Source organism: Scleropages formosus, chromosome 24, assembly GCF_900964775.1.
Source record: "Scleropages formosus chromosome 24, fSclFor1.1, whole genome shotgun sequence".
NCBI classification, from domain to species: Eukaryota; Metazoa; Chordata; class Actinopteri; order Osteoglossiformes; family Osteoglossidae; genus Scleropages; species Scleropages formosus.
The window spans coordinates 4538670-4554503 of NC_041829.1; the positions used below are offsets into that span (position 1 = coordinate 4538670).

The 15834-nt window shown below is 46.8% G+C and overlaps 1 protein-coding gene across 1 annotated transcript in view; it reads left to right on the forward strand.

Annotated features, from left to right (window-relative positions):
* Positions 1–15834, forward strand: part of nav3 (neuron navigator 3) — a 156331-nt gene that overhangs the window by 73955 nt on the left and 66542 nt on the right. Inside the window, exons 8-10 of the mRNA XM_029248669.1 lie at positions 1572–2637; positions 6827–6942; positions 12244–12352. Of these exons, the coding sequence (XP_029104502.1) occupies positions 1572–2637; positions 6827–6942; positions 12244–12352 (1291 nt within the window). The remainder of the gene's footprint in view (positions 1–1571; positions 2638–6826; positions 6943–12243; positions 12353–15834) is intronic.

Consider the following 15834-nt stretch of genomic DNA (forward strand, 5'->3'; position numbering starts at 1 on the left):
ATACGACCTCTACACCCTTACAAGGAGCTCTCCGCCATGCATCGTTTCCCCCCCATTAGATTTTCTCATAAAAGGAGCAGAATAGCTAATTATAGACGTGATGTCATATTGTTATACTTGATTCAGTGTTGTGAACGTATCTGGTCTCTGATGGCATGTGGAGCGTAATTATAGCACCATCCCTGGTTCCAGGTCACGAGGATACAGTGTTGGTGGGTTTTATTGATGCCGTAAATACTGTACTGCATGTATTGCTGAAAGGCCCTTAACTGCCGTGAGAATCTTATCAAAACAGAACAAGGCATCCGAGTGGATGTCCTGGCTATGAAAATGATCTGGAAATTGGTCCATACGTGTCACTTTTTCGTACCTGAAATAGAGGCGATAGACAAAGGTCACAGAGGTCGTGCTGCCTCCATCACTGTGCTTCAAGGATCTCGGCATGCCGGAAGTCGCAGGCCGTGTACCAGAACAGTTGACGGAATGCGAACATGTTGGAGCACGGAGATCAGAAACACATTATGCTGCTGCTTTTAGCATATCAGATTGGAATCCACACCAAACCGACTGAATGCATCAGACGAATATTACACGTCCTCTGTGATGCAGTCGCTTGTATTATTATTATTTTTTTTTTATAAACATTCTTTTCCATTTGACATTTTATTATTGTAGCTGAGCGTTCATATTGCTGTGATACTGCACCACTGTAGAATGTTCTAGAAACTTCTCAAAGTCATCCTTGTTATCTTTAGTTTTCCACTTAGTGTCTATGTGACTGTTGAAGACTTGGACTACGAATCATTTTGGGAATAAGGCTGATAAGAGCCCGTGTGCCAAGAAGCAGGGATGACGGTTATCAATTCCAATATTTATATTCCAGCACGTTGCATGTGGGAGCGGTTTTGACTGGTCTGTGTGTACCTGTGTCAGATTTGTGTTGCGGAGCAAAATCCAACTGCTTTTCATTTTGCCGTTAAGTAGCAGTAAAACTGTGTAGAAATGAAGCAGGAGCTTGGGGGCACCTTCATTCAACACTTTCACAGTGTTTGCAGCTTTTGTCCGAAGTTAGTGCTGGGAATAAGCAAAAAGACAAACGCTGCAAATGTCGATGTAATGAATTAGTTACCGGTCAGCGTTAAATAAGTGTTTTTACAGAGAATGTATTCTGTGTGTCATTTCAAGTTACTTTTAATGGGCTCGATGTTAATAAAATATTTTCGGGCTTACGAAGTAGCTGTATCCAAGATTTTACGTAACTTCACGTATAAATAAGTCGGGGTACAACTACGTTAAGTTTTTAAGTTCATTTCATTGTGTTGGAAGTGTCTGTGCCAGGTGTGACAAACCAGGTGTAAGTCTCCATAGTATGTTGTGCTACTGAACAGAGAAAAGAGAATATGAGATGAAAAATGTTACTCGATGAATTCAAAGGCGAATTCTCTGGTTCAGGGACCTAACCTTTCTGTAGCTGTGCCTTCTGGAGAAAGAGTTTTTACTTCTGAAGGTCTTGGCTTAAACATGCCTCTTTAATATTTTACTGACTACTTGTTTGTGTTTGTCTTTTCTAGAAGCGATGATGGGCATTCCTCAGCATGGCAGCATGAGCAGCAGTACCTCTGCCCACACCTCCATTCCCACCCCCATCCCAAGCTCCACCAGCACCTCTGGGCAGCAGCTGGCCTCTGCCATCCCCTCCCCTAGTGCCAGCAAGACCTGGCGGAGCAAGTCCATGAACATGAAGCACAGCGCCACCTCATCCATGATTGCTGCCAGGTCACCCAGCCCAGCCACCTCTCCCACGCCGCCTTCGGGCCCCGCCCCCAGCCCCACCCCAGGCTCTGACCGTCTTCGGCCCTCGCCGGCTGAGGCCCCAAAGGCAGTCGGCGGGGGCCAGAGGTCTATGCTGGAGAAGTTCAAACTGATCCACGCGCGCCCCAACTCCAGGCCACCTCCGTCCTCCAGCGCGAGCTCGGTGGCTGAGGTTCCTCTGGAAGAGCAAGAGGCATTAGTGGAGTGTGGCGAGGAGGTGCTGTCGGGCCCAGAGTCTGTGTGCAGTAGCCCCAGGCTGCCCACCAAGGCTGCAGCCCCCAGCAGCAGTAAGAGCTCCAGCAAGATGGCTGGCACCAAGTCCCTGCTGCCACCCAAAGAGAAGGAGGACAAGAGCAAGGCCAAAGGCAAGACCAGCACGCCCTGCAAGGACGAGAAGGAGCTGGTGGCTGAGCCCTCCAAGAAGACCTCCAAGATTGCCAGCCTCATTCCGAAGGGAGGGAAGTCCTCAGCAGTAAAGAAGGAAGGCACTGCCCCGGCCTCCAGTGGCATCCCTAAGCCTGGTCTCAAGACACCTACGTCGGGGCCCAAGCCAACGGGCAGTCCAGCCAGCCTAGGGGTGGCAGGCCGGGAACCGGAGAAGTCTAAGGTCACCAAGGGCAGCCAGACGTATTACATGCAGCGCTCGCTGGGGACCCTTGAGGGCCGGCGTAGCAGCATGGTCTCTTCCAACAGCACATCAGCGCTGTCTGGCTCCATGTCGACGAGTGGGGGACCTTTAACTGGCAATGGGGCGGTGCAGCTGCCCCAACAGCAACAACAGCAGAACCACCCCAACACGGCCACCGTCGCCCCCTTCATGTACAGGTGAGATACCGGGCACACAAGTGAAAATGGAGGTAGCGATGGCTTCTTGTGTGCTTACTGGACTTTAAGAACTCTGCATGAGTGACCCACGGAGACAACACATCGCAGTGAGTAGATACTTGTGTCCTCCACTTGCCTCTTGAGGATTGAGAGGACTGTCAGTTGTCGCTGTGATTGTCAGGGCATCTGGTTGCTGGTCGTCCTATTCTTTTTGATCCAACTTTTCCAAGCATCGTGGTCTTGCCAAAACAATCCAGTGTTCCCAAGAGTCCTAATAACATATATGTGACAACTGAAGGAAAACATGCTGTCAAAGTTAGAATGAGGGGGTTTACCCCATTGTGTATTGGCTGATGTACTACGATATTATATGTTCCAGCAAGTGATAAAGATGCCGTTAAGTTTCTTTCTTCAGCTTCTGCATTGGTCACAGGGTTTAGAATCAGGATAGTTTAGAGTGCGTCATCTCAAGTGACGTTGTTCAATTGGCGTTGTTCAGTTTCCTAGACCTTCTGAACACTGATGCCTGGCCCTAGTCCTGGCTCTGCAGTTAATAATAAATACACACTGGGGCATCAACATCAGCAAAGCTCGGGGGGGCTCTTCTGAAATCTTGATAGCTTTCATTTGGAGCCAGGAAATGTTTTGGCTAGAAATAGTGAGAAGTTTGGATAATGAAACTTGTCACACAAAGTTCTTTGAAACTTGGCGCCGTACGCCTTGCGCTCAAACACGTTGCGAAGAAAGTGGGTGTGATTCTATTTTAGTCCCCTTGTTTTGTGATACTGGGTTCATGTATCTCCTCATCTTTTGTAAAATGGAAATCAGCGGGAGGATTAAGTATTTTAGTCGGTTATGCATTTTGTTGTGGAGAAGGACCGATGATAGGCAAGTTGTGTCGGGATTGGTGGCCAGGTCCTGTCCCCGTTTTATTTCCTCGAAGGTGGTGAAGTCGAATCGTGCTGAGACAGGAAAGCCCAAATAAAACGGTTTTTTGTTTTATTATGGTTTTCCCCCTTATTATTTGAACAGAGCTGCACGCAGCAAGTGGGCCACTTAGAGGCAGGCAGACACAGGACGCCTACGGTTCAGCTGTCGTTCTGATGGCCCCAGAGGCCGCGTGGGCTCCAGGAGCCGCTTGCTTCACGTGTGAAAAGCAGTGGAAGTAAATCCGCCCGCTCCGAGTATTTTATTATAGTATCCATAATAGACTCCTTCATGAGATGTAAAGCAATGTTGGCCATTTTCAATACATTTACATTAAGCCATTTACCTGACACCTTTCTTCAAAGCCTGCGATAGACTGGTGACCCGTCCAGGGTGTGCCCCCACCCCTTCAGCCTTGCTCCTAATGTCTCCGGGACAGGTTCCGGCTCGCCGCAACCCCACTTGGGACAAGCGGTTCTAGAAATCCGTTGGTTGGTATTTCTTCAGAGCGACTTACAGTGTTAAGTTACTTTCAGTTATTTATCCATTTGTAAAACAGGGTAATTTTACTGGAGCAATTTAGGGTAAGAACCTCAGTCAGGGGTACTACAGCTGGAAATGGGATTCATCCCTGTGATTTTTGGGTCCAAAGGCAGCAGCTCTAACCACTACACTACCAGTTGTCCCCAGGTACATTATGTATTTTTTTCTCCTCATTGTCCATATTGTGCTCGAGAGTGTTTGATTTTGTCACCTCTGAATAGGCAGCCTTGAGGCATGTGGCTTGCTGTCCACTAACAGCACTCATTGAGAGGGCGCTGGCGGAATTAAATGTGCTTCTCAGCTGAAAATGCCTTAGGTTCTCTTTACTCATTTGTAGGCTGTGCAGCAAAGTCTTCTCAGGAGTGCATTTCTAGCCTTCTATTGTATCTGGAGAATTAAAACACTAAGATTGTCACAATTAGAGGAAGTCTTTCAAAATTCAGCCTATTTTAATATGACTGAAAAGTGGGCGCACACTTCTATTGTGCCTTTAGTTTTTACTGACACCTGTTGGCTGGTTGCGTAAACACAGGTCACATTTGTTCCACAGCAAAAAGGATAAAGGGGAAAATGTGGGGAAAAATCTCCTAAAATGTTGTAACTTGGGTTTTTATGGGGATGAAGTTTAATAATTCTGATTGATTTTGAAGATCTGTAAATATTGGAATAGCTCTATATTGTGAATTATACCGTAACTTAATATACCTGCAAATTCATCAGATGCCCAAATACACCTTTGGGGATACTGAATGGGGTAAGATGAGCACTTAGTTTACGGAGACAACAACTTAAGGAAGGGTTACTGGCTGTCCAGTATCTGCTAGTACTTTGCAAGCAAGTGGCCTCTGAAGCCTTCTGGCATTTCTTACATTTTTATGCTGAAGGATTTACTCAGTTGTTATTGTCATTATTATTCTACATTTTTTTGTTCTTATCCCTTTCTGTTATTTACTGAGCTTAGAAGCGCAGTCACATACAGTACGTCCACAAGGCTTTTGAATGTGTTCTGTGTGCAGCTGCCCGGAGACAGTGGTTAACACCTGGAGAAATTTTGTGAAAAAAATACTCCCACGTCTTTAACCATAAGTGCATTCATCGCAGAGTTTCCAAAGAGCCAAGAGTTATGAGAAAGACGAGTTCCTCGTGTTCTCTTCTCTACGTGCGAAATGCACCCTGTTCCCGCTCTTCTGCAGCTCTGGATGGTTGACACTGGCAAAACGGGGGCGTGAATGAATCTGTAATGAATATTAACGCAGCTGTAATTGTTTAATACAAAGTTGCTGGTCCTTTTTAGTTGATCAAATCACTGCAGTGGTGGTGGGGGCTGCCACTGGGGTGTGCTAGTTTAATGAGGTGTTGTCAATAGGCATGACACATCACCTCGCCTCGCCTCACCTCCTGCTCCTGCCGGTATGCGGGATGACTGGGGGTGGGGGTAGGGGTAGGGGTGGGGGCGGTGGTGGTGTTTATCTGCGTGCTGCCAGTGGCAGGTGGTGGAGGGCTCTTTGTTGTGGATCCCACAGAGATATTTACCAGGTGTCAGAAAGCTCCCATCTCCTTTCCTCCCCCTGTCAGCCGAGGGCAACGAACCAAATATGAAGCGGAGTCGGAGCTCCTGTGAAGAATCGCCCATGTGCTCCTGTACGGTGTGCTGTGGGCGGATTTCTTGCTGCATGCAGGCCTCCCGTTCATATAGTATCTTCACGCATACACAAACCAACACATTAGACCAATAGTCTCTTTAATGAATCCTTTCGTTGCTTTTAAAAAATTTACATCCACTCTTTTTTACGCTATTCACACTCTAACCTCGTATCATTTATTAATTCCTTTGTTATTCCCGTGTCTTCCGTCACTAGTTGTATGGGTGCTGCTGTAACCTCGTGCAGTTTTCTTTAGGAAGAGTAGTGCTTCTTGAATGTATGTGAACCCCTTGTCACCCTTAGTTTTACCATTTACCAGTCTTTTTTAGATTTCATCAGTTCATGCTAATATTTTCTACAAAAAATAATGACCATCCCGAAAGAGTTCACATACTTTTAAGCAGTAATGCAGCCCCCCAATAAATGCCTGTCAGTCTAAATACGAAGATAATGGCTTTTTTCTGCCGTATGAAACTGACTTCTGCAAAATGAAAACGTTTCTGGATTTTAAATTGGATATTTGTAATAAGTCGTCTGTTATTTAAAATATGTATGTGTATATCTATACGTACATTCATTCAAAAATTGTAGTTTAATCGTCTTTCTGCATATAAAGGCATCAAGTACTGGCTAGAGCATCTGCCTTTGGATCCAAAAGGTCATAGGCTTGAATCCCACCTCCAGCTTTAGTACTCTTGAGCAATTTACTTACCAAAAAATTACTCCAGTTAAATTACCCAGCTGTATAAAGGGTAAATAACTGTGTCCCTTCGGAGTCCCTTTGGAGAAAAGTTTCAGCTATATGAAGAAATGTAAATAGAAATATAAAACTGTTCAAATAGCCCAAATACATTTGTATTTTTAGCAGACTGTATCTTTTAAGATGACTTGTAGGTTTCCTGGACGTTTTGCTAAATTCAAGTTAACTGAAGGGATTCGACGGTGGGGCCTGTCCTGGGACTTCAACCTGTCGCCGTTTGGGTCCTTCAACCTCTGCGCTGAATCCATATGAAATGATTTCACTTTGTTCCTTTTTTCAACGCTCAGTGTTTGCTCACAAAGTGTCGCTGTTGCAGGACCTACTCGGAGAATGACTGCACGGCGGTGGCCCCCGCAGACCCCTGCCTCAGCCCTACCAAGGCCGAGCTGGTCTACAGCAAAACTGCCAAGCAGTGCCTGGAGGAGATCTCTGGTAAGCAGCCCACAGGCCTCTGGCTAGAATGCAAAAACCAAGAGCAGCAAGGAGAGACCTGGTATTTCTGCATTTCTCTATGATGTCTGGTCTTCCACGTTGTCCACCGTGGATACGCGTGCTTGCTTGCATGTGTGAGTGTGTGACAGCAGATGTTGCAGGAAGTATCTGAATATCACACTGTTCTTATGAGAGGCAAAAGGGAGCAACTGAGACATCAACTCTTTAAACAGGTTTGCTTAAGAATGTAAATAAAAAGGAGTGGTTTTGTTACGGAGGGTGCGGTGGCGTAGCGGGTTTGACCAGGGCCTGCTCTCTGGCAAGTCTGGGGTTCGAGTCCTGCTTGGGGTGCCTTGCGACGGACTGGTGTCTCGTCCTCGGCGTGCCCCCTCCAGCCTTGTGCCCTGTGTTGCCGGGTTAGGCTCCGGTTCACCGTGACCCTGCTTGGGACAAGCGGTTTCAGACTGTGTGTGTGTGTGTGTGTGTGTGTGTGTGTGTGTGTGTGTGTGTGTGTGTGTGTGTGTGGCTTGATTGTGCCGGTGTCTGTCACGTTTGAATAAATATTGTTGTTCAGATTAATATCTTACCTAATGAATTATGTAGACAGTGAGGTGAATCAGCAGCTGTATTTCATACTTTATTTTGGTATAGCATGATACGTGGTATAGGTCTCCCCCCATTCATAAAGAACTTGTTTGATTCCCACCTTCTGCTGTAATCCCCTTTGTGCTAATAAATTGACTAACTGACTGTAGAACCTTCAATAAACATGTGCCATTATCTTAAGTAGTTGTGCCACAGCTAGTTCAGGTGTGTCTAGTATAGAAGGTGAATTCGAAGCTGATTTGTAGAAATGTATGTTTGCTGTGATATTAGTATTTTTCTCCTGATCAGTTCAATATTGTAAAACAAGAAAACATAGAAGAAGCCCAAGGGTGTAAATAGTTTTTATGGGTGCAGCATAAGTATTTTAGTGCACAAACCCAACATAGTAAGTTGCTGTGGAGAAAAGTGTTATTTAAATGCACAAAAATAATAAAATAATAATTGAAACATCCTATAGCTTAATCAGAGATTGTTGCATCACAACAGTTCTTTGTTCTTCACCCATTGTTTAGTTGTTGACAATGTTTATGTCATGACGTACTAAATACAGGAATTGTTGTGCTCAGTTCTTGCCTTGTCCCTTGGTTGGTGGAGCTCACCACCATTACACTAAATCCAATGGAGATGTATATAGGAGGCTGTTTAAACTCATATGGGAAACTGCAAGTGACCTGATAAGTACCACAGTTGTGGTGCTTTGACAAATGGCCTGTTTTGCACAGCAAGTGGACACCAACTCAAGGTTTGTTGCTTGAATTAACCTTTATTCTGGAACTCTTAGGCTAGGCAAGCAAATGGGGAGAAGGGAATCAGGGCAGTAGGCCGAATCAAACTCTTGGTCTTAGCCTTGCTCTTTCTGAGATCCTTTTGGTTCTCCTGCACCAGGGAAACTTGTTTCTTCACATCAAGCAAGGCCTTAAATAGGGGAGTCATGGCAAGTAGGTTTAACTGTAAACAGGTTTATGTTGTTTTCTCCCTGCGTGTCGCACCTTCCTCGCTGTAGGGTTATTACCGTTGGGTCAAATGTGAGATCAGTCGTGGCTTTCATGTCTTTGGATTGTAGGAGGAAACCCAGGTAAGCATGAGAAGAACATACAGTATCCATTGGGGCTGAGCTGGATTGCAACCCATGTCCAAAAGGAGGTACCAATTCTGCCTGCTGCTCTACAGTGCCGTTTTGGTAGTATTGTGTTGTGGTGCCTCTTCCCTTGAGAGACTGAAGGACCTGCAGTAGATCAGCCCTGGACCAAGTCTATATAAGCAGGAAGCCCTGCTGGAGGAGTCCATGTGGATGTTCACACGTGTGTTCTGCTGCTTGTTAGCCTGAGCACCAGGCTTCTGGGTCTGAAACTCTCTCTCCAAGGCCGAGTGCTGAATTGATCACATTCATATCCTTTTGTTCTACATCCGTGTGTGCACACTCTTGCTCTCCCTCTCACACACACTCGCTCATGGCAACTGGTATAGATGCAGGGAGGATGCTGGTGTCCAACCAAGGACTGCTGCAGTGACAGGCAGTTATATCCGAGGGAGCACCCAGGCTCTGCGGCAGTGCAGCAGGGAGCTGTGTGTGTGTGTGTGTGTGTGTGTGTGTGTGTGTGTGTGTGTGTGTGTGAGAGAGAGAGACGTGCTGTATACATGCATGCTGAAATGGGTTACATGCTAAAACAAAATGCACATAACATGTTTCATGCTATAAGATCATGATGCATGCTAAATCGTAATGCATGCAAAAACTGGTGGCGTAGTCCTTAGGGGTGCAATTTCCACCTCCTGATGTAATCAAGGTACAGTTGATCAAGGTATTTACCCTGAATTGAAACAGTAAAAACTACACAGTTGTATAAATGGGTAAATATTTGGGACTAATACTCCAAGTCGCTTTGGTGGGAAGCATCAATAGAAGAATAAAGAAAGTAATCAACATGCAGGAACAGGCTACATACTGAAGGAAATGACACGGCAAACCCTCCAGACAGACCTGGAGCTCCTCCATCCGGCACCAGTCTCTTCTGTCCACAGGCGCTCAGCAATGGCAATTATTGAGAGGAGAGCGAGAGACTGAGATTAAATGGCTGTTCCTCCTCCAAGGGTGGGGGTGGGGGCGAGCAAGGGTAGCACAGCAGTGGAGAGAGAGGAAACGGGTGAGAGAAGACTTGAAAGAGAACAGAGGAGAGAGAGAGAGAGAGAGAGAGAGAGAGGGAGGGAAAGAGAGAGAGAGAGGGTGGTAGCATTGCATTGGTCCCTTCCTTCACCACACTGAGGGATGGAGAGTTGCTGAGGGAAGGACTGAAGGGAGAGAGGAGGAGGCTGGTTGCTGGTTCGAGGGAAACAGCAGAGGAATGCAGATGTTGCTGGGTGTGTGTGACAGCTGCGCTGGTCTGCCATCCCCGGCATGAGAGCTGGTGGGCTTCTGCCACTATTATACCGAACCAAGACCCCCAGAGGGTGTGGGCGCAGGGCTGAGGCTGCTGGTGTCCAGTGGAGGAGGATGTGAGCAGTAGGCAGCAGCTTGGACCGAGCGCAGAGCGAACGCCCACGAACGCAGAGCAGCTGAGTCTGAGTGGGAGCCACGATGAGGAGGGGAGCAGAGTTCTCAGTCTTCCAGCCCGGGAGCCCTTCCAGGCGGGCCCCTCCGGAGCAGTCCGGTTCGCACCTGCGCAAGCCCAAGTCTCTCACCAATCTGGTGCTGCTGAGTGCCACGGAACATGGAGGCTGTGCCTCACAGACAGGTGCCCTGGGTCCCCGAGAGGACGGCCCCAGGCGGGAGGACCCCGAGGAGGCAGGCGGGGCATCCAGGGTGCGGTCACTCTCCCTCTCCCTGTCCCGGGTTCTGTCGTCCTCGGAGCACTCGCTCTTTCCTGGGGCCCTGGGGCGGTTCTGTGCGTCGCTGGGATGCCCGAGGGGTGAGGTTATCGCTCCGGATAGGGTGTGGGAGGCGACGGATGAGGAGGGCAGCAGTGGCCGCTCAGATGACGAGGGCCAAGCTCAGGTTACGGAGGAAGGGCACTGGTGCGTCCGTGAAGGCACTGCTCACTTGGACCAGGAGGTGATTCTCACCATGCTGGGGGACCTGGAGCAAGCCTTGCAAGTCCATCCCGGCCGTAAGTGTCACCCGATACGGAACCCGGAGCCGCCCTGCCGGCTCAGTTGACCCAGCTACCTGTTACATTTAGGGATGGTGTCAGATCCTTAACAGCAATAAGATTCCTTCTTTCCTGTTGCGGCCTCTTGTAGCAGTGATCCATTGTGATTTTTATAAATACTCATATTTATTTGTGTGTCTGTCTTGGAGTTGTGTGTTCTAGTGGCAAAGTTTTCTCAGTCGGATGAGTTATTGGTCTGGGGTTTAACCATGCAGCCCAGCAATGAAGTCATGTGCAACTATATATAGGTGTTAATGCTGCACAGATAGGTCCCCCTTGGGCTTGGCTGGGTCCGGCAGCATTGCAGCGAAGCGACAGGGCCAGCCCTGCTTTGTAGAACAAAGGCGGTGCCATTGAGTCACTGGCTGTGATTGCGCAGGAGCGTGGTGGCACCTGTACTGGTGAAGATCAGAGTATCTACTGACAACTCCACTAAAGGATTAGCTTCATTATGTCATACGTGTTGCCTTTTTTGCTTATATATTTATTCATTTAGCTGGCACGTTTCTCTAGTACGGCTTGCAGTACTCAGCTGCTTACACTGATTTACCTAGTTACAAAGATAGGTAATTTTTAGTGTGTCAGATCAGGGTGAAGACCTTGATTATGGGTACTACAACAGGAGGCAGTATTCGAACCTGGGTCCGTGGAGTGTAACGTTCTAACCCCCCACGCCACCTGTTACTTTGCATTCCTTTCGGGTAAGAAAAGCAAATCAAGGTCTCCAGGTCAAGGTGACTGTAAGCACTATGATCAATCTGTGACCAGACTGAGGCAGATAGTCTCTCCTTTATGAAACGTGTTTTGATATTGTATTCTGCCTCTGAAGGAAAACATCAGAAAAATTCATAAATAAATTTATCCAATAAAACTAGAGGTGAATTAAAAAAGACACCTATTAACTAGCATTGCTGACAATAACTTAGTGGAGTTTTGTGTGTGTGCGTGTCTGTGTCTGATAGTGTACGTTCATGGCACTGATGAACTGTGAAGGCAATACGAGGTGGCACTCGGTGCTCATCTTCTATGGGTTATAGCTTTGCACACTTACTTCATAGGAATGAGAGAAAGCAAATTCCCTCTGGGGCTAATAAAGTTTTCGTTCACTGTTTCGTTTCTGTCCCGAATGTTAATAGGCATTAGAAATAATGATGTATTGCAATGTGTGATATCATCGTATTGAGAAAACCCATCTTTGTATGGCATTAGAAGTCTAGGCTGTGAGTCACTGTTATCGGCGATATTGTGGTGCTGCGTCTCGACTGAGCTCCGCTGTTTCGCTCATGTCTCAGCTGATTTTCAGGACAGGCAGGCTGACATGATTCGAACCCGTATACCACTTGCATGACATGGTATTTGGTCTTGCGTTCTCTGTTGTTGATGGCTCTTGACATTTGAAAGGAAACATGTCAAGCAGAATTTGTGTCATCAGCAGTCTAATCCGTGTTTTGTTGTGCAGGAGGTCATCATTGGCATTTCGCATGGAATAAATCCTTGCTTGCATCCAACCTTTGTCTCACGCGGTATGCGGCCCCCCGCTGTCTTCCAGGAGAGGATCCCGAGACGAGGCGGATGCGAACGGTGAAGAACATTGCCGACCTGCGGCAAAATCTGGAGGAGACCATGTCCAGCCTCAGGGGGACGCAAATCAGCCACAGGTACGATTGTGGTCGGGGCCCTCTAATGCTCACTTGTCACATCAATGCTCACCATGATTTTCCACAACCTCGTGTAACTCCATCAGAAGCAATTTGTTCATACTTTGACTCTACTCTTTGTTTCCCTTCTCTGACTTTCATGGCTGGGTACTGTGCTAACACCCAAGACAATGAGTAGCACACACATTACAGGAAGATACAACCAGCATGAGCACTAAAAATGTTAATCACGCAGATCCCCAAACCAGCACTTTCTCCCCCCCCCCCCCCCCCCAAATTTCTGCAGTTTAAGGTGTTTAATGCATCTTGGTGAGCCTTGGTGGCTGTAATCTGCTAAAAGACCAAGTGCTAGATAAGATAGGAAGCGGTTAGGGGGCTGCATGTTGTCCTCTCTTGTGTCATCAAAGACATGTTTGAAAAGAGCTGCTGTACTTTCAAATTGTTTCATCTTTGACCTAGCAGGAACTGTATTGGTTGGTCTGGGATGCAGGTTTGTTGGCCAATGAAATGTTTAGTTGTTACAAAAACTAAGTTGCCTCTTTTTGTACACTTTAACTAATACTCTGTGTTGCTAATGCTCTCATTACGAATTTTTATAGATAGGGACATTTTTTTTATTATTATTTTTAATTGTATTATTTAAAAAAAAAAATTAGTTTGAAACCTGTGTTTCCGTGTCCCACCACTAGTTGGCAATAAAACGCACCCGAGTAGAATAGGGATGTGTGGCCAGCTTAACTGAGCTTCCTCCCACAATGATTTTGCAGGCTGTGTCTGTCCCTGAGTATTGGTGTTAAGTGCACATGTATGGGATAAATCAGTCAAAAAACAGCTATTTGTGGAGTAAGCGTATTTCTGTTTTCATTCACTCACTATCGGTAATCATTTTAGAGAAGTATCAGTTTTCACATAACTGACAATTCTTCAGTTCAAAGTTACTGAAAATGTAAAATGTCTTAAGCATATTTTTTTATTCAATATAACGTCATGCGAGTGTTTTACAGTACCCAGTCCATTACAAATAATTATGTAATAACAGAGAATAAAAACAGAGAGCGTGTGTTTCACTGATGTATGGATGAGTGACCCATTGTAAGTAGTGTATCTAGCAGTATAAGTCACCTTGGTGAATAAGGTGTGTGGGCTGATGACACTACATAGAGTTCATTGGAAGTCGCTTTGGAGAAAAGCATCTGCTAAATAAATAAATGTAAATGTAATAATTATTATTCAGTGCATCATAGTGGTTGGATTGAGGCCAGCATGGTGGCACAGCAAGTAGCACTGCCACCTCACAGTGCCAGGGTGGTGCAAGATAATGTGGCTTTGATCCCTGCTCAGTCTGTGTGGAGTTTCCAAGTTCTCCCCATGTGTGATGAGGTTTTCTTCTGGTTGCGCTGTTTTCTTCTCGCGGTCCAAAGACATGCAGTTCAGGTGGATAGGTGATGCTAAATTGCCCTTGGTGTATGAATGGGTGAGTGAGTGTCCATGTGTGGCTATCCTGCAATGGACAGGCGTCCAGTTCAGGCTGTACCCCCCTCAGCCTTGCACCCAGTGCTTCCAGTTATTGTAATTGGATGGATAGATGGTTATTTGGATTTATGAACAAATCGAGTTACAATCATCCACCCCCAACTGCGCTTGTAATCTGCCCTTGTAACATGGAAGCTCCTCTAAGACATCATAGCGGCTAAGATGAACAGGCACATGAGTCAGTACACAAGCGAAGCTCAGAAGGGCATTTGAAGCAGCAGAGGGTCAAAGCACCAGCTACTGGTCGATAGAGCAATCACCCAAGACTCTAAAACCAGACAGAGCAACCTGAGCACCACCTGGATTGATTACAAGAAAGCCTACAACTCAGTGGCCCACACATGGATACTGGAGTGCTTGACACTATACAAGGCCATCAGAACGCTGATAGCCTTCCTAAAGAATTCAGTGTGACTCTGGAAAACAACACTAGAAGCCAACTCCAAGGCCATCGCATAAGTGACCATAAAGTGCGGCATATACCAGGGTGATGCACTGTCCCTGCTGCTGTTTTGCATCAGCCTGAAACCCCTCAATCGGATCATTGCAAAGAGTGTTTATGGATAGAAGTTCAGAAGTGGAGTAACCATAAGCCGCTTCCTTTCTTTATGATATCAAGCTGTATGTTGGGATGTCATTCAGACTGGATACGTGTGGTTGAATGGTAGCAAGAAGAGGGAGGTGATCAGGACTGAAGGAGTGGAGTTACCAGAAGGCAGAATTGCAGACATACAGGATAGCTATAAGTACCACGGTATCCCACAGGTCAATGGGAACCACAACAAAGCAGCAAGAAGGTCAGGCACAGCCAAATACCTCTAGAGATTAAGGCAGGTCCTGAGATGCCAGCTCAATGGTAGGAATAAGATCGAAGTCATCAACATGTATGCCCTACCAGTCATCAGACACTCAGCTGGAATAATAAGTTGGCCACAGGAGGAGATAGATGCCACTGATGTCAAGACACGAAAACTCCTCACAATGCACAGAAGGTTCCACCCTGAGTCCAGCACCCTGAGACTGTACGATAAGAAAAAAATAGAGGGGCTGAGGGTTGGTGAGCGTCACAGCCGCAATCCAGGATAAAACAAGGAGCATCCAAGAGTACATCAGGAAGATGGCTCCCCAGGACAAACCGCTGAGTACCTCAGGCAGCAGAAGGCAGAGGGTGACAAGGAAGAAGAGGAGACATCGTGGAAGCCCAAAACCCTCCACAGGCTCTTCCATTGACAGGTAGTCGCTGACATCAAGAAATCCTACCTTTATCTGGAAAAGGCTGGTCTGAAGGACAGCACAGAGGCTCTGATCATGGCAGCACAAGAACAGGCTCCATGTACCAGATCCTGTATGGCTGGGGTCTTCCACAGCACGCAGGACCTAAATTGCAGGGTGTGCAAAGACATTCCTGAAACAGCCCAGCGCATAGTAGCAGGGTGTAAGATGCAAGCTGGGGTAGTGTACACTGAGAGGCATAACCAAGTAGTTGGGATAGTGTACAGGAACATCTGTGCAGAAAATGGACTGGAAGTTTCCAAGTCCAAATGGAAGACACCACCAAAGGTGGCTGAAAACAGGAGAGCTAAGGTCCTAGGGACTTCACGTTCCAGACTGGCAAGCAGTTGCTGGCCAACCGACCAGACACAGTGGTGGTTGACGGGGAGGAGAAGAGAGCAATTGTGATAGATGTAGCAGTCCCGAGTGATGGCAATATCAGAAAGAAGGAGCATGACTGAGAAGTACCAAGGGCTGAAGGAAGAACTGGAATGGATGTAGAAGGTGAAGTCCAGAGTGGTCCCAGTGGTAATAGGAGCATTCAGGGCTGTGACCCCCAAACTGGAGAATAACTCCAGCAGATTCTGGGAAGAACAGCTGAGATACTGTGCACATCCCTCAAACTCCAAGGCCTCTGGTAGAGGACCCAAGCTGGAGGAAAATACAAATATATCACC